General features: G+C 47.1%; 1 protein-coding gene across 5 annotated transcripts in view; it reads left to right on the forward strand.

Moving 5' to 3' along the window:
* The window catches only part of LOC108934815 (tetratricopeptide repeat protein 28-like), a 283,873-nt gene extending 265,279 nt beyond the window's left edge, over positions 1–18,594 (forward strand). For 3 of the 5 annotated variants that reach the window (XM_018752936.1, XM_018752939.1, XM_018752940.1), the window contains 12 exons: positions 296–436; positions 6,774–6,918; positions 8,407–8,586; positions 9,124–9,623; positions 10,115–10,362; positions 10,678–10,802; positions 11,696–11,927; positions 12,279–12,388; positions 13,897–13,920; positions 15,538–15,667; positions 15,850–15,957; positions 16,187–18,594. In XM_018752936.1, coding sequence (XP_018608452.1) covers positions 296–436; positions 6,774–6,918; positions 8,407–8,586; positions 9,124–9,623; positions 10,115–10,362; positions 10,678–10,802; positions 11,696–11,927; positions 12,279–12,388; positions 13,897–13,920; positions 15,538–15,667; positions 15,850–15,957; positions 16,187–17,793 — 3,550 coding nt within the window. In that variant the 3' untranslated portion in view covers positions 17,794–18,594. The remainder of the gene's footprint in view (positions 1–295; positions 437–6,773; positions 6,919–8,406; positions 8,587–9,123; positions 9,624–10,114; positions 10,363–10,677; positions 10,803–11,695; positions 11,928–12,278; positions 12,389–13,896; positions 13,921–15,537; positions 15,668–15,849; positions 15,958–16,186) is intronic. The other 2 variants (XM_018752937.1, XM_018752938.1) reach the window with 2 other exon arrangements.
* Positions 18,595–19,318: the final 724 nt, after the last annotated feature.

A 19,318-nucleotide genomic window follows, 5' to 3' on the forward strand; every position in this document is an offset into this window, starting at 1 on the left:
AAAGTGTGAAGAGCTGAGTGTGATATGTGAAGAATTTTCCGTCAGTTTCTATCAGCTATTGGAAAGAAATGTGGGACCACAGACTGATGTGTGAAGTGCCTGTGTGTGTGTGTTGTCCGAATTTTGTCTGTGTGTTTATACTATCAGGTGACATACAGCAGAAGTAAAGAAGTTAAGTCAACCATAGCTGAAAGCAGGAGAACCTGTCCATGAGTTACTGAATAGCTACATTGAAATAATGTAAGAATTAACTGATGCTGAAAGGCAGCAGATTTCATGCATGATCTGCTCCCAGGGGCTGTTCCAGCAGTGAGACGGAGAGTGAGGCTGGAGATCTGCTTGACCAGCAGTTTGAGGAACTCAACAACAAGCTCAACTCCGTGACTGATCCCACTGGCTTTCTGCGCATGGTGTCCAGAAACAACATGTTTAACAGGTGAGTTCATGGTTCATAGAGGTACATACGGTACCCACTAGGTTGGAAATGAAAATATTGTACTTCCTGCTCATGCATACCTAAATGATGGGTTCTCTTCTTGTCTGTACAGATGTTGCATTTATTCATTGTGCGTAGATATGTATATATCTTCTCAGTCAAGGAACTTCAGGTATACACACAAACACAGTTATTAAAGCTGAGCTTGTTTGCTTGATACCACCATATTGCTGGTACACGTTTCTCTCAAAGCTGCTTGTAAAAATGTTCAAATATCAAATCTCATCAGAGCAGAAGGAGCTGAAAAAAATGTACGTTGCTGTCAGGAGATGGAAGGAGAAATGGGATGGAAAGACATGGGTGTTGAGGCCCTTCTTGAATGCTGGAAAGGGTGTAGCAGATCAGAAGGACAGATTGGGGCCAAGAGCCAGAAGCAGTGAGCTCTAGTAGATGCTGGGCTCCCTGGTGAGTGGGACAAGCAGGTTGCTTGTGTAGAGAAATGCAGTGCTTCTGTGCAGTGTGCTCATGATCATCTTTCCTTGGACCCACAGAAATATTGGTCTCTCTTTGCATCTGTTGACACACTTGTCTCTCTCCTCACCTGCCTAATGGTGCCCCGTCAGCTCAGGCCTCATGTAAATTCCCTGATTATCCGAAGAGAGTGGAGTATGCTCTGAAAGCCCTTATCAGTAACTGGCCTTGAGAGGAGAGTGGGGTTATGGAGGTGTTGGCAGAGATGCCCACAGGTCCCATGTCAGTGGCACGGCAAGGGTGCACTTTGCAGTGAAGGTAATTGCAGCTGTAATAGTTTGGGTGCTCATTAAGGGTTGCCCTTAATAATCCTGCACTCCTGCAACAAGGCACTAGCGCTCGAGGGCCTTGTCCTCCATCGGGGGAGCAGAGCCATTGTCACTGAAGCCACACATTGATATGATTAATACTTGCATCCAGTAATGACGACTGTGCTTTGGATTTCACTTCATTCCCATGTTTCTGCTCTTCATCTTATTTCCTCCACTTATTCTTGTGGTCTTAGATGCTTATTCCCGATGAGGACAAGTAATATGCACACAGTAAAGGGTACAGGCAACATCCCCCAGCAAGGTTATATTGTAAAGGTTCTGTCGGATTGCTGTGCTGGGGGCTCTAATAACTGACGGTCATATGTGTTGGGACAGCTGGCACACAGCATGCTGTTTCACACCCTCCTTTGATGAGGTCAGCTGCTGCTGAACAAACGAACAACTGACAAGCACCATGGATGTGGTGCAGGAAGGGTCCACCTCCAGAACAGTTTCCTCTCACTGTCAAAGTCTTTGTACAGGTAGCGCGCACCCTGTCTGTCTCTCTCCACTGTCTTCATGAACAACACACTAAATGCTACCATTAGCAGTTTATGTGTGTGTGACTCCCCCAGACTTGGGGCCTGGATGAGCATGTGGTCTCCTCAGGGTGTTGGGGTTGGGCTGGCTAGACACTGGTCCCTTTAACAGATGGACAGGAGGCAGGTGGCCCTGTGGAGCTCAGCCTGTCTGTGAGCAAAGCTCAGGAACCCTTTGATCTGCTGCTCTCTTGATGGTTAGAGTGTACCTGAACCCTGAACCCCACAAGAACAGAAGGCATTTGACACCTTGAGGATATTGGTTGAACATGGTGTTACCACAGTAAAAAGTCATGCTTTACTGGATGCAATATTCTCCATTCCATGTACTGAAATAAAAATACAAAAAATGTTACGGTACTCCTCCGTGAACTGCCACCTTATCGTGGTGGAGGGGTTTGAGTGCCTGAATGAGTCCAGGAGCTATGTTGTCTGGGGCTACATGCCCCGGTAGGCTCTCCCATGGCAGACAGGTCCTGGATGACAGACGAGACAAAGCGCGGTTCAAAAACCCCTTATGATGAAAAAATCAAGGCGTCCGTTTACCCCGCCCGGTATGGGGTCACCGGGGCCCCACCCTGGAGCCAGGCCTGGGGGGGGGGCTCGCATGCGAGCGCCTGGTGGCCAGGTCTATGCCCACGGGGCCTGGCCGGGCTCAGCCCGAAGCCACAACGTGGAGCCGCTCTTCGGTGGGCTCACCACCTGCCGGAGAAACCGTAAGGGGCCGGTGCATTGTGATTTGGGCGGTGGTCGGGGCCGAGTGCCCGGCCGACCCAAACCTCGGGCGCCAACTCTGGTTTTTGGGACTTGGAATGTCACCTCACTGGCGGGGAAGGAGCCTGAGCTGGTGCGGGAAGTTGAGAGATACCGTCTAGATATAGTCGGGCTCACTTCCACTCACAGCTTGGGTTCTGGAACCACTCTACTCGATCGAGGGTGGACTCTCCACTATTCTGGCGTTGCCCAGGGTGAGAGGCGGCGAGCTGGTGTGAGCTTATTAATAGCCCCCCAGTTCAGCCGCCATCTGTTGGAGTCTACCCCGGTGAATGAGAGGGTCATCTCCCTACGCCTTCGGGTCAGGGAACGGTCTCTCACTGTCGTTTGTGCTTATGCGCCTAGCGGCAGTGTAGAGTACCCGGCCTTTTTAGAGTCCCTGGGGGGCGTGCTGGAAAGCGCTCCCACTGGGGACTCTGTCGTTCTACTGGGGGACTTTAACGCCCACGTGGGCAGCGACAGTGATACCTGGAGGGGCGTGATTGGGAGGAACGGCCTCCCTGATCTGAACCCGAGCGGTGAGTTGTTATTGGATTTCTGTGCTAGTCGCGGTTTATCCATAACGAACACCATGTTCATGCATAAGGGTGTCCACCAGTGCACTTGGCACCAGGACACCCTAGGTCGGAGGTCGATGATCGACTTTGTAGTCGTTTCTTCTGACCTTCGGCCATATGTCTTGGACACTCGGGTGAAGAGAGGGGCTGAGCTGTCAACTGATCACCACCTGGTGGTGAGTTGGATTCGATGGCGGGGGAAAAAGCTGGACAGACCTGGCAGGCCCAAACGCATAGTGAGGGTCTGTTGGGAACGTTTGGCGAAGGCCCCCTGTCAGAAAGGTCTTCAACTCCCACCTCCGACAGAGCTTCAACCAGGTCCCGAGGGAGGTGGGGGACATTGAGTCCGAATGGACTATGTTCCGCTCCTCCATTGTCAGTGCGGCGGTTCGGAGCTGCGGCCATAAGGTCTCCGGTGCCTGTCGCGGCGGCAATCCCCGAACACGGTGGTGGACACCGGAAGTAAGGGATGCCGTCAAGCTGAAGAAGGAGTTCTATTGGGCCTGGCTGGCTCATGGGACTCCTGAAGCAGCTGACGGGTACCGACGGGCCAAACGGAGCGCGGCTCTGGCAGTCGCCGCGGCAAAAACTCGGGCTTGGGAGGAGTTCGGTGAGGCCATGGAGGAAGACTTTCGGTCGGCCTCAAAGAGATTCTGGCAAACCGTCCGGCGACTCAGAGGGGGGAAGCGGTGTTCCACGAACACTGTTTACAGTGGAAGTGGTGCGCTGCTGACCTCAGCTGAGGATGTTCTCGGGCGGTGGAAGGAGTACTTTGAGGATCTCCTCAATCCCTCCGACACGCCTTCCGTAGAGGATGCTGAGGCTGGGGACTCGGAGGGGGACTTGTCCATTACCCTGGCTGAAGTTGCTGAGGTAGTCAAAAAACTCCTCGGTGGCAAGGCTCCGGGGGTGGATGAGATCCGCCCCGAGTTTCTCAAGTCTCTGGATGTTGTGGGGCTATCTTGGCTGACACGCCTCTGCAGCATCGCGTGGAGTTCGGGAACGGTGCCTCTGGACTGGCAGACCGGGGTGGTGGTCCCTCTTTTTAAGAAGGGGGACCGGAGATTGTGTTCCAACTACAGGGGGATCACACTCCTTAGCCTCCCTGGGAAAGTCTATGCCAGGGTACTGGAAAGGAGAATCCGACCGATAGTCGAACCTCGGATTCAGGAGGAGCAATGCGGTTTTCGCCCTGGCCGTGGAACACTGGACCAGCTCTATACCCTCACTAGGGTGTTGGAGGGTTCGTGGGAGTTTGCCCAACCAGTCCATATGTGTTTTGTGGACCTGGAGAAGGCATTCGACCGTGTCCCTCGTGGCATCCTGTGGGGGGTGCTTCGGGATTATGGGGTTCGGGACTCGTTGCTACGGGCTGTTCGTTCCCTGTATGACCGGAGCAGGAGCTTGGTTCGCATTGCCGGCAGTAAGTCAGACCTGTTCCCGGTGCATGTTGGACTCCGCCAGGGCTGCCCTTTGTCACCGATTCTGTTTATTATTTTTATGGACAGAATTTCTAGGCGCAGTCAGGGAACGGAGGGTGTCTGTTTTGGTGGCCGCGAGATCTCGTCTCTGCTTTTTGCGGACGATGTGGTCCTGTTGGCTTCATCAAGTCAAGACTTGCAGCGTGCACTGGGGAGGTTTGCAGCCGAGTGCGAAGCGGCGGGGATGAGATTCAGCACCTCCAAATCCGAGGCCATGGTTCTCAGTCGGAAAAAGGTGGATTGCTCCCTCCGGGTTAGGGGGGAGTTGCTCCCTCAAGTGGAGGAGTTTAAGTATCTTGGGGTCTTGTTCACGAGTGAGGGAAAAATGGAGCGGCAGGTCGACAGACGGATCGGTGCGGCGTCCGCAGTAATGCGGTCATTGTACCGGTCTGTTGTGGTGAAGAGGGAGCTGAGTCGTAAGGCGAAGCTCTCAATTTACCGGTCAATCTACGTTCCTACCCTCACCTATGGTCATGAACTCTGGATCATGACCGAAAGAATGAGATCGCGGATACAAGCGGCAGAAATGAGTTTCCTCCGCAGAGTGGCTGGGCGCACCCTTAGGGATAGGGTGAGGAGCTCAGTTACCCGGGAGGAGCTCGGAGTAGAGCCGCTGCTCCTCCGCATCGAGAGGAGCCAGTTGAGGTGGCTCGGGCATCTGTTCCGGATGCCTCCTGGACGCCTCCCTGGGGAGGTGCTCCGGGCTTGTCCCACTGGGAGGAGGCCTCGGGGCAGACCCAGGACACGTTGGAGAGACTATGTCTCCCGACTGGCCTGGGAACGCCTTGGGGTTCCCCCAGAGGAACTGGAGGAGGTGTGCGGGGAGAGGGAGGTCTGGAGTACTCTGCTCAGACTGCTGCCCCCGCGACCCGGCCCCGGATAAAAGCGGAGGAAGATGGATGGATGGATGTTACGGTATCTGTTTAGTATGTAAAGGTTACTGTTTTCTTTCTTAGTGGAAACTCAGATTGTCCCTGGCCAGTACTACTATTACCATGGTGCCTCACTTGCTGTTCTGGGCTTGATTGTGATTGTAGGAAGATGCAGTCAGTTTGCCCTCGGCAGTGTTTTAGATTTTCCTTACGTGGTAGACTGGCCTCGAGCACAATTTGTTATGGTGAATTGCTAACGTGTGACGTGCGGTTTGAGCACCGCTTAGAAGGGCCAGTCAAACGCGACTGAGGAAATTCCCCTCTGGTGTTTGGTTATGGATTCTTCTAGACGCAGGAGATGACTTGTACGCTTCAGTTCCCAGAGATGTTATCAGCAAGTCAAACTTTTAAGGACAGTAAGCTGCAGGGAGCATAAGCAGCAGACATATGCCGCTCCCCCAGTAGGCAGTGGAGGATGTGATGCCCTGACAAAGTGGTCCTTTTTTGGAGCTTAGTGCTACCATCTAGTGGACATGTGGCCAACTGGCAGCACAGCATCCCAGCTCCTCAGGCCATCTTTCTGAAAACATTGTTTGTGCTTTCGTTCTTTTCTTGTTTGTGTATCTGTGATTGCATCGTTCACCTTGCCGCTTATTGTAAGCTTGTGCGCTTTACAGCCGTCTTTCTAATTAGTCCTCTTGCTCTCCTCTGTGTCGTGCTCCAGTGGACCAGAGCATTGTTCGTCCTGGACAGGCATTGGCTAACAGCCTGTCCATCGCAGAATTGCTGAAGAGGGTTATGCTTTGAACACAGTCGCACACACAGTCACGCACACACTCACACATTCTGTTAGGCAGAAAAATGTTACACACACCATCATACATTGTTGTTGTTACTGCTGTCATATTTGTTGCCTGTCTAGCTTTTCTACATTTTGATTTGCTAGGAAGTTGGTAGGTGATGGCTTCTAAAGGGAGGTACCATTAAGGTGTCTGGAGTAGAATATCTACATAACAGACAAGTTTACACACAGTCCATATCAGCATGGTGGGGAAGGGACTGTTTAAGACCTCGTCTGTATGATGACCTTACATGTTTTCCTTCGGCAGGGGTTCACAGATTTGGTTCCTGCCCTGATCGCTGGTTTACTGCTTACTGGAGCCTACAGGGTTTAGTGTCTGTGCGCTTCACACATGCAACATGAGTAAAGTCACACTAAATTGCCTCCTTTGTCTTTTGTCAGTTTGATGTCAGACTCTATGGCTTTTTCAGGAGCTGCCAGAGTATGACCAGCCTCTTCAGCAACACTGTGTCCCCGGTGAAGGACAGCAGCTCCTCACTGCCACAGCGGGCTGCCACTCTCAGCAAACCCCCACTGCGCGCTCTCTACGACCTGCTCATCGCGCCCATGGAGGGGGTGAGCAACGTGTTCCTGCTCAGCCCCTGTGGTGTTCCACTTTAGTCCCTTTACATCCTTTCACTTAGCAGCCACTTCTCTCCAAAGTGACATACAATGATTATTAAATAGTATTTAGTCGTGACACCTTTATCCAAGGTAACTTACACTTCTAAATACACTGCAGTACAGTACCTACAATCATTCACACATTTATAAAACTGAGCAGTGTAACACACATAGACAGACACACAATACAGGCAATATGGAGTCACTAGCTCAGCTGGAATGTGTCTTTGCAAGGGAGAAGGAAACCAGAGGATCCAGGAGAAACCCCCTGAACACGTAAACTCTACACAGATTCAAATCAATGTGCAGTCGGACAGCTTATGTGCTGTGCAGCACCAGCCCTACCTGGCATGCCACCATGTCACTCTTTTCACTGTATTCTGCTGCCAGTCCACTTCCTAGACGTGTTTGGCTTCACTGCACTCAGGGACTTGTAAGTATGTATGAAAACAGAGTAAAGAAGTTTTACCATTGTAGGACTGCCAATGAGCACTGTGAACACATGGTGGGAGCAGCTTGTGTTATGCAGATCTTTTCAACAGGAGCTGTGGGTTTATGATCCATTCCAGCAGTCAGTGGGGCAGATGTTCACTTAGGGGGGCACAGCTGTTTAATAGTAAGATTGATTCCAACTAGCAGTGTGAGTCTCTAGTAGCGACTAGAGTTCCACTGTGTCCTATTGTCCCAATATGGGTGGACAAATGAACACCCAGAGCTCCACTGTGTCTGATTGTCCCAAATAGGATGGATCATTATTGCTTTTCTTTAAAAAATAAGTCATCTAAAATATTTGAATCACAGTGTGAAAAACTCAGTCACTGTTGTGAAGCCCATGCAGAAGCACTTTGAATACTTTACTTTCACATCTTGCAAGCAGGCTACCAGCAACAGCCTGTATTTCCTTTACTTCTGTTTGCAGAGTTTCTAATCTTTTCCATTATGCTGTTCTCCCAGCACCTGTAGGCTTCATTTTGCACCTTACATTAAGGTACTTGCACTAATTTACCCTTTTATACAGTAGGGTAATTTTAACTGGAGAAATTCAGGGTTAGTACCTTGTTCAAGGGTAGTACAACAGGAGGTAGGATTTGAATCGTTACCCCTTGGGTCCCAAGTCATCAGGTATAATCATTATGCCATCTGCTGCCCTCTAATGTACTTAATCTTGTGGTTTACTAAGTTTCCTCCCTCTGTGTTTTTCTCTCTGGGTTTGTGTTGTTAAATTAGTTTGCATAGCTGCAGATTTGTGTTCAAAGCAGCAGTGCTTCCACTCATAGTGCCATTTTACTGAAGTGGTTAAAAGTTGAATACCATTCTTAGGGTTAGACATAAGCATGTGACCTTACACACCTAAATCCAGTTTCTTTAACCGCAATGCCCCTACTGTCTGGTACCATGATCCAGTGATTTGTGTTTCCCCCATGACACTCTGCGCCACAGGGTCTGATGCATTCCAGTGGGCCTGTGGGCCGCCACCGGCAGCTGGTTCTGGTCCTGGAGGGTGATCTTTACTTGGTGCCCTTCTCCTTGCTCAAGGGTAGCTCATCCAATGAGTACCTGTATGAGCGCTTCAGCCTCATCACTGTGCCCTCCATTGGGAGCCTGGGGGCCAGTTCCAAGGTGGGCATGTGCCTCTCCCTCTGTGTGGATTCCTGAGGTCTCACTTCATTCTCTGTCAGCTAATCCTTCTATAGGCCTGAGTGAAGAGCAGGGTCACTGCAATGAATTTTTACTTCCGCAGGCACCAACAGTACTGTTATTCAAAAACATATTTTATTTGTCATCCTGTTTTCCCAAACCAGCAGCCGCCTAGTCCACGTCCTTTCCATACATTAATCTGTATTCATTTAGCTGATCCTATTTGCCAAAGAGACTTACACTGTTAAAGTACCAACTGTTACTTTAATCCATTCATACTGCTCCTATATGCTGTTTAGCTACAGGCAAAAGTGAAACTAAATAGAAAGTGCCAAAGTGTCGCTCTGTGTTGAATTATAAGAGCTGCTCTTTGCTTGGGTTTATGCGCCTGATCACTCCTGCACTACATTTGAGATTCTGCATATCTTATCAGCTATAATGGATAACTTGGAACAGTAGCTATAATGGATTAGGTGGTAAATTAGCTCTTCAATTGAGCTGGCAATTGTCTTCATTCAGACACACCCTCGGCGAGCGGTGCCAACCCTTTGTGGAGGCACCTCCATGGCAGCAGTGGTTGGCAACCCTCAGCTGCCTCCTTCAGTGATGGACCGTTGGCTGTGGGGTCCCATGCCCTCAGCTGAAGAGGAGGCCAGCATGGTGTCAGAGCTGCTAGGCTGTCAGCCGCTGGCAGGTGCCACTGCCACCAAGGAGCGCGTGATGAGTGCCCTCAGCCAGGCCGAGTGCGCTCACTTTGCCACTCACATTTCCTGGAAGCTGGCTGCCCTGGTGCTCACTCCAAACCAGGATGGGGCAGGCCCTGGTGGTAGTTCTGGGGGAGGTGGAGGAGTGGGAGGAAGTGGGGCTGGGAAGGGCTACACCATTACTGAAGGGCTACGCACGCAAGAAGACAGCAGCGATGTGGAGAGTATCTGCGATATCCCACCGCTGCAGGAGTTCCTGCTCACCGCCGCTGACATTCTGGACCTACGACTGCCTGTTAAGCTGGTGGTTCTCGGGTGGGTAACTTCTGTGTCCATAAATGGGCCGTGGGGCAAATGTGCTTACGTGACCACATGTCATACACTTTGCTGGGATATGGTACTTGGAGACTTTGGCTATAGAGCATCACTGAAGAACCCCATTTCACTATCTGTTGTGTTAGTGGGATCAGCTTGCCCTAGTGAGTTTTCAGAGATTTTACACTTTATGGAGAGATAGGTGACTTGCAGACTTCCACCCCGTGCTGGCTGGATTTGAGTAGACAGATCATTCAAAGCCTGGCTGCAAACCTTAAGATTTCACACATGTATGACTTGAACTCAGTGAGTTTTTACATTTTTTTATTGCTCATATTTCTCCAAGTTCTTAGGGAGTTTGTTTTCCCATTTTGTGCAGCTGAAAAATCTGCATAAATTCAGGTTAAGTTACTTAAAGTCTGATGACAGCAAATATTTTGCTTGGAATCGATTCAGCATCCCTTAACCAGTCAACCACTGTTTTTCTGTAGGTCCTATCAAGAGTCCAACAGCAAATTGACAGCAGACGGAGTAGTAGGACTGACTCGAGCCTTCTTGGCAGCCGGAGCACAGTGCGTGCTGGTGTCGCTGTGGCCCATACCTGTAGCTGCCTCCAAGGTGTTTGTTCATGCCTTCTACACTTCCCTGCTCAATGGCGTCAAGGCTAGTGCTGCACTGGCTGATGCAATGAAGGCTGTGCAGAGCAACAAGCAGTTCTCCCACCCCTCCAACTGGGCTGGTCAGTAATCCCTTGTCGCACTTCAACTAGGAAGTTCAGTAACCCCCATTACACTCCTACTAGTGTGCTCTGACTCCTTGTCACACTCCAGCTAGGGTCAAAGTCTGTTCCTCAGTCTGTCAACTGTTCAAATGGACATTAGTATGATATAAAGCATACTGAAACATATATTTAAAAAATAGTCTTCCATCATGCAGTTGCGCTTCGAGCATGTATGATTTGAATCCTAAAATTCAAATGAACTTTGTTGTCATACTACCTATGAACTCAAATATGGATCATAGAATGATGGATTTGTCCATGTCTTATCTGCAGGCTTCATGCTCATTGGTAGTGATGTGAAGCTGAACAGTCCGTCGTCTTTGGTCAGTCAGGCCTTGGCAGAGATCCTGCAGCACCCTGAGAAGGCCCGTGATGCACTCAGGGTCCTTCTGCACCTGGTGAGAAATTCCCATACCCCCCATTGCCACACCCACATCTTTCCATCCATATGGAATACACTGCAACTCTGCTTCCAGAATTTCAGTCTTAGAAAGCAGTGTCCGTTCTCCAGCCCCGTTTAACTATGCAATGTCTTTCTGATTTGTGTTTGCTGCATAGCTGGAAGTAAATTTAGCAGGTTGTCAAAAGTTTAATGTGGCTATATGTGTAGAGGGGACTTGCCATTTTACCTGTGCAAATAATATAATTAGCTTGTTCTGTCTAGAAGTGGCATGGTGCCAGCAAAAGATAACTTTGTGTAAATACCTATAATTTTGTAAAAATGTTTGTTGCAGATTTTGAATATACTTACATTTATTAATTTAGCAGATACTCTTCTCCAAGTTACTTTCAGGGAATACTTTGTAGTAGTATTTAACCCAGATCTTTTTACCCAAGATGACTTACAGTGGTAGGAACACTACCAACAGTAAGTCACTCATCTATACACCACTGGGAAACACACTTTGTTTCTCTTTCCCTCTCTCTCGCTCTCTCACACACACACACACACACACACACACACACACACACACACACACACACACACACACACAAAATGAGCAAGCTACAGTCACCAGTTCACTTCAAAGCATGTCTTTGGACTGGGTGACTCCCATGAACACAAGGAGAACATGCAGACTCCACACAGACTAAGAGGGGATCAAACCCATCTTGCACAGTTCAAGTGCTGTCAGACAGTAGCACTACTTACTGCATCATTTTGTTGCCTGTAAATAGAACCGATGTAATTTGTTTCCCCAGTTATATATCTAAAAGGCAAATACTAATTAATGCTCAATACTATTTCATCTACACTGCTCCTCCTTGGTGCATGGCTCCACTCTGACAGGTGGAGAAATCTTTGCAGCGCATCCAGAACGGGCAGCAGAACTGCATGTACACATCCCAACAGAGTGTGGAGAACAAAGTTGGAGGCGTGCCCGGATGGCAGGCACTGCTTATGGCTGTCGGGTTCCGTCTGGACTTGGCTGGCGCGGGGCTTCCTGCTGCCGTGTTCTTCCCCACGATGGACCCTGGGGACAGACTACAGCAGTGCAGCACCACCCTACAGTCCCTGCTTGGTATGGGAATGGGGCAACCAGATGTATTCAAAGGATGGGGCTTCAGTAAATCAAAACATGAAAAAATGGATTTGAAAATGACCAATCCATCAATCAGTTAATTCAACTTTATATAATCTGTTTGCTTGCTCTGTTAATTTCGCTTCCCTATGCTTTCATAAAATATGAAAACAAAGCAGGTTTCCTGCTGGATGGCAATTCAGAGCCTGTGCACTTCTCTAAGCTGAAATGTATTATCGAATAAATATTGTAAGCATATTGAATACATAACTTTGTAAGCAGATGTGCATGTGGCGATTTCTTGGTGCCTCATGGGGTTCTCACACATAGTTGTACCTGTCCTTCTGAAAGGCCTGCCGCCAGCCGCTCTCATGGCTCTGTGCAAGCTGGTCACGGCCTCGGAGACAGGGGAGGAGCTTATCAACAGGGTAGGTCCCTGCACAGGAAAGGACTGGCAAGAGGTGACTGCTTATTACACAATTTAAAAAAGCATTACACATTTGATGTTGAACCCAGATTATGGTTTAACATCTCTGTAAGACAATGTAAAATGAAAATAGCAAATGCTCATTTGAAGTACTAAGAGGACTTTAAGTAAAGGAGGATTTAACTTGTATTTCAAACATCAAAAGGACTTATGGTTAACATACTTAGTTTCTTGTGATAAGGAAAAGGCTGCTGGACAGGTATGCTTATACCTTGTGTTACAAAGATCAGACTTTGAATTTTAAAAGATTTAAACATTTCCAAGCATATTTATTTTTTTATTGCATTTTTGTCACCGGCCTGTTTTTTTTTTTTTTAACCTTTCTCCATTACAGAGCAAGAAATGACCAGCAATTCCACTTGGCACAATTAGAAGCAGCAAAAAGCACACAGAATAGAAACTCAAGGGAGGGGGGGAAATGAGCATGCAGTTTTGTAGACCACACACGGAATTTTTTTGAATTTATCTCTTTTTAAGACAATTTCACAGGAACTACCCAGCAAATAAATGGAGAAATGTTTCTATTATTAAAGTATTTTGACAACATACTTAACTGGTTGCTGGTACAGTTCAATTAACAGTATCATTTGGTACAGTTACCAGTATGTGTCCAGTATGGAGGAACGTTCTCTATACTGTATGAAGACGCTGTACTGTATGAGCTGTATGAGTTTTTTGGCTAATTTTCAGGTAATTTTGGCTTTATCTGATTATCTCATATTTACAGCAGTACCTATCCTGTAAATACAAAATGATTAAGCTGTATTAAGCTTTTATTTACTGTGACATAGTAGGTGAACAATTCTGAGTTACAAACTGACTTTGGGTCCCAGTTCTGTTGGTAATTTGAGGTACAAATGTGCTGTTAACAGCAACATTTTACTACAAAAGGACTGATCACCAGCTTATATTTATGAAACCCTTTTCTCCAAAGCGACTTACAATGTTAAGCCACTTTATAATTATTTACCCAATTATACAGCTGGGTAATATTACTGGAGCAATTTAGGTTAAGTACTTTGCTCAAGGGTACTACCGCTAGAGGTGAGATTGAAACCTGCAACCTTTGGGTCCAAAGGCAGCAGCTGTAACCACAATACTGCTAGCTATCCCAATCCTAACAGGATTCTGGTTTCTGTCACTAGTGAAACACTGTATCACTAAGTCCTAGTTCTTAAACACTGAGGTAGTGTCCCCAACACCTACTGTGTACACTTGGCCTCACTTTCACTGAAATGTTTTATACAAAAACACCACATTAGCTGTTTTCTATATTCCACTTCAAGGTAGCAATCTTAAGTGCATTTGACAAAATATTTTATATTTGTGTTGTCTTTACACTGTATGAAGCATTTGACTAATTTTTGATTGTGCATCGTTTTTCTTGTGTGTTCCCTACTGGCTGTTGTGAATGCATGATGGGAATGAGCTGTGCATGTCATTAAGATTTCTCTCTCTCTTTTCTAAATCTGCTGTCTGAAGGCTGTAAAAAATATGGTGGGAATGGTAAGTTTGCTGTTGCAAGAGAACTTCTTGTTTTAATTCTGCATGTTCTGAAGTTGAAAAGCAAATGGATAATTGTGTCAAATATTAGCACATTAACTAGGGAAACAAATGAAACAAAGACCAAGTGTCTTTGTTGAATGGCTGAAGAATGAGCATCTGATTGTTTCTGGAATGACAGAAGCTTACAGTGAATAACAGATACATAGAGTACTAGTGGTCCTCGACTTACAAAGGGGTTCTGTTCTGATGACCTTGTTGCAAGTCAACCTTTTTCAAATTATTGTAGTGGTAATTTAAAAAGAGCATGCATTAATGCTGTGTTGTATAATTGAGCTTTGTTATATTTTTCATCAATTCCAACATTAGTCATTACAATAGTACTAATATACTGTAGAATAAAATTATAAATACAGTAGTGTTATGATTATATTTTATGTTGTACTGTTGCTTTCACTTTTTCTAAATCTGTCTTGTGTCTTCTTTTCAGCATCAGGAAAATACATACTTTTTCACTTGTTGGACATTTTAAATAAAGTAACTTGAAGGGAATCACAGAAGTAGTTTTGTAATCAAAACTGTTGCTGTTATCAGTGAGCGTGACTAAGACCCAGACAATAACAGATATGGTGCCTTGTGACTGCATGCTCAGGCAGTGTTGTTATACAGTAGCTGGAATGACCATTACTAGGTGTTATGAACAAACTTCTGTTCTCAAAAATAATACAAGGTTAATGGTAAAATGTCTTAAGACCACTTGTATATGGATGAATGACACATGATTTATAATTCCCCTAAATTGGTAAAGTGTCCTTCACTGTCAAATTATTGTTAATGCTGGGTATATAAGTAATTTATTCATTTAGCAGGTGCTTTTTTCCAATGCAATGTACATATCGCAGAAAAATACAATGACTACATTACATTAACAGAGAGATGCAGATGCGTGATTCAAAGTGCGGTTAATTAGATTCCATCATATGAAGCAATGTACATCACATGAGTAGCTGCATAACGGTTTATACGTTAATTTTTAATCACAAAATTGTAACAGATAGCAGATAAATATTCCCATAATCCCTAGAAATAAGAATTAACCACAGTGAGAACTTAGCACCCTGAGCTAAGAAATGGACACTTCCTGTGGAAACGCACAGTAACCTTAAGTTTTTCTGGACTCCCCCTCTGTACAGGAGAGACAACAGCCTTAACTGCAAATGGCCATTGTGGAGATTTGACACAATGGGGACTCTGTTTTTTCCCACTGTGTTCTGTAAAGTCACTGTATTCAGTGTCATTGGGAGAAGTGCTGGTTGGGAGTTGTGCTACTTTACACAGACTTGTTCTTTAGAATTACTGTCAGCTTTACCCTGTAGAGTAACTATACTACAGTAGAATTTACAGTTACATTTATAAAAGGTGTGCCAAGACTCCTTCTCCCTTTTTGAGACTAGTTGTAGTGCAACGTTTATTTGTTGTGTCTGTGGCCTGTCAGCTAACACCTCCTACATATGACTAGTGCATGCACACTACACACAGTACAGGCAATGTTGACATATGTAGTATTTGAGTGTGATTTGTCTTTAGAAGCACAGTGTGCCAACCTTGCTGTGTCTAAAGCTCCATCAGGTGCTGGTCCAGCTGCAGACAGGGGACAAGGAACAGGACTTCTCGCTGGCACCCATTCAGGTGTCCATCAGTGTTCACCTGTGGCGGTTGCCTGGTTGCCATGAGTTCCTGGCTGCCCTGGGTGAGTGTGTCAGCCAGGTCCCCAGCGCACGCGCACACACACACTGCAGCCTGAGGGATGGTAGGACACAGGTCCCTATTTCCAGTGAGCTGGGTCCTGCAGCATAGATGTGACCTGTTCTGTTGGGGCTGTCCATGTTCATCGTAACATGTAACCCTGACTATCTCTGCTACCTTTTCCAGGGTTCGACTTGTGTGAGGTCGGCCAGGAGGAAGTGGTGCTGAAGACGGGGAAGCAGGCAAACCGTCGCACCACGCACTTTGCTCTGCAGTCGCTGTTGGCGCTCTTCGGTACTGCATTACCGTTCCCATTTATTAGTTTAGCTGAATTTTTTTTTCCACAGCAGGAGTGTTAAGATACACTTATCCTTTTATATCACTGGCTCTTCTGAGTACTCATCCTTCCCACTTCTTGTTCTCTTTACTGATGTGATTGCCCTTCCATGTACCCTGACACACTGTCTAACCATGGTAAATGCTGATGAGCCATACTTTATATTTCCTCTGTCTTTCCATCCAGATTCCACAGAGCTGCCCAAGCGCCTAAGCCTGGACAGCTCATCCTCCCTGGAGTCCTTGGCCTCGGCCCAGTCCATGTCTAACCCGCTGGTCCTGGGCTACCCAAATCCACCCTTCTCCCCACCCTACCCCGACAGCCTGGCATCCGATGTCATCTCCGTCTATAGCCTAAGTTCTGTGGCTTCATCCCTGAGCTTCGTGTCTAAGTCTGAGAGTGCAAGTGACTTTCTGGCCCAGCGCTCACGGCAACAGGAGCTGGAGCGCCACCGTGGTGGGACAGGGCTTTTCTCTCACCGCCATGCTGGCATGCTGTGCGGCCACTCTTCCTCCCACAGGGTAGTGGCTGGTGGAAGCAGAGAGGAGGAAGAGTATGAGGGCTTCTCTATCATAAGCAGTGAGCCGCTGGGCAGCCACTGTGATTCTCTGCCCCTGCCATCAGGCCATGGACAGAGGCGCCTCCAGCGGGGGCATGATGGCCCCAGTGCTGGGGAGGGGCGGGGTTATGGAGTGTCAGTTTCCTCACGGGGCAGTGTAAGCACACCCACGTCGCCTGTGAAGGCTGGCCTGGCACCCAGCCCTAACAACTGTTTCTTCCAGAAGGTGGGCAAGGTGAGCAGCTCTGACACAGGTGAATCTGACCAGTCAAGTACAGAGACGGATAGTACCGTCAGGTCCCAGGAGGAGAAGACAGCCACTGTGGGACCAACCCTAGACCCCCAGGAGTTAGCTGAGAAAATCCTGGAAGAAACACAGTGCCACCTACAGGCTGTGGAAAACTTGCAGTGGGGCGGGCTGGATGGCATAGCTGGAGGAGCATCAGTGCCAACGGGGGGGTTTGCTTTCCGCTCCTCTGAAACGAGTGCCTTCAGTCGGCCACTGAGCAGCACCACTAACAAGGCACAGTCGTCGCCCCCCCTCACACGCCCCAAGCCCCCATCCCGCACATCCTCCCTGCAGAAGGTCAGCTCTGGGTACAGCAGTCCTACCACGTCAGACACATCCCTGAAAGATGGGAGTCACCCCTCTCCCACCATGGACACCCAGGCTCAGTTCAAACTCAAGTATCCTAGCTCACCCTACAGCAGCCACATCTCACGCTCACCCAGCAACATCTCACCAAGCTCAGGTCACCAGTCCCCTGGTGGTAGCGTTCCCTCCCCCGCCCTGTCATACTCCTCCACCGGCTCTGCTCGCTCCAGCCCGGCTGATGCCCCCGACTTGGACCGGCTGAAACGGGCGGCCATTGATGAAAAGGTGCAGGCAATCCACAACCTGAAAACCTTCTGGGCCAATGCAGCTCAGCAGCAAGTCCACTCTGGTCCCATGAGGGCTCTTCGTGGTGGGCCAAGGCCAATGGGTGCCAGCAGAGGTGATGTCCTTAACCTCTTGAACCTTTCACCACGGCATAACAGCCCAGAGCTAAGCTCTCTTGAGAGTGACTTCAGAAACCCCCCCAACGGCCACCACCCCAGCAGCTCAAGTAAAACTGTCCCGCCACGTGCAGCCTCGACGAATAGCAGCCCTGGTGCCCGCCCGGTCAGACTTCCTACAGGGAATGGCTACAAGTTTCTATCCCCTGGACGATTTTTCCCCTCATCCAAATGCTGAGACGCTTTCCTTCTGCCATGTGTTGATCATTGGCTATCCCCCTGTAACATGAGGCTCAGCACTTCCTAGAGATCCTGATCTTTCTTGAAGCATTGAAAAATACAAAGACACTCTTAGGTAGGAAAGCTCAGGAGCTGGACACCTCACTAGAGTCCTTCTGTTCCAACCAACACTGTAAACGGCTGAACTGTCCACTCAAGACCTGACACTGTGTGTGTTGGGAAAATTACACACCAAGCAGTATTTCCTCCAAAACACATAGTTTGTGTAAGGCAAGGTGATGGAGCTGTGATTGGTCTTAATTTCATGTTCATTTTAATTGTAATATTATTCTTATTATAATTGTTTTGTAAATTAAATCGTGTTTCACAATAAGTATTAAACATTTTTATATTAATAAAGCAAACAAAACTGTACCCTGTAAAAAAGTTTTAAAAAAATATTTTTTATTGAAATGGCAGGGCATTTGGCCAGATGTCTTTGTGAATTTGAGTGTCTATATTAAAGCATGAGTTTTCTTGCTATTCATTAAGTACAAAGTATGACTTTTTAGCACAGCTTTTGAAAAACATGGAAAATACAGAAAAGGCATACATCTCAGCCATTTATCAAGAAAAGGGTTTCAATAAAATCATGTTTGCTCTTTTGCACTTGTTGTTCTTTTCTTGTAATTATAGCAGTAAAAACAAAACACTCACTTACCTTAACAGTTTGGAAGTATCAGTATCAGCTTAGAAGAAAATTCCCATCTAAACCCATTCAGACAACGTAAAGGATTCACTCTCAAAATAACATTGTCAGACACACAAGAAATGTTAGAAATGTCAATGATATACATGAAAAAATAAATAGTTATACAAAAGGTCCATGTATGTTGCGTTTGTTTTTTTATTTGAAATTGAAAAACAAAATGCGAATTACGATGCCTTCATTCGTCTTTTGATTTAATATTGAAAGCAGAAAAATATGGCTTTTTATTGTTTCAGAGCACAAACAAAAGGAAAATGACTTTTTTTTTAAATTATACGAAGTGTAGAAATCTTCTTCTTCTTCAGAGCCGCTTGTCCCAAACTCCACACAGACTGAGTGGGGATCGAACTCATGTCCTCTCATACCAGCCAGGTGCTGTGAGACAGTGTAGAAATCAAAATCTCAAAATACAAAATATGATGAATGCCCTAAAGTGAACAATATTTGCAATCTAACAAGTAGCCTCACTTAGAACAGGCAGTACTGTGGCACAGCAAGTAGTGCTGCTGTCTCACAGTGTGTGGGTGGTGCGAGAGGGTGTAGGTTTGATTCTCACTCAGTCTGTCTGGAGTTCGCATGTTCTCCCTGTGTCTGCATGGGTTTCCTCCCATGGTCTGAAGACATGCTGTTCATGTTCACGCATAGTGTGTGAGTGACAGAGAGAGTGTATTCCACTGATGTATAGAAGAGTGACTGTTTAAGTAGTGTATCTAGCAGTGTAAGTGGTGAATAAGGTGTGTGGGATGATAATACTACATAGAGTTCATTGGAGAAA

Source organism: Scleropages formosus, chromosome 1, assembly GCF_900964775.1.
Source record: "Scleropages formosus chromosome 1, fSclFor1.1, whole genome shotgun sequence".
Taxonomy (NCBI): domain Eukaryota; kingdom Metazoa; phylum Chordata; class Actinopteri; order Osteoglossiformes; family Osteoglossidae; genus Scleropages; species Scleropages formosus.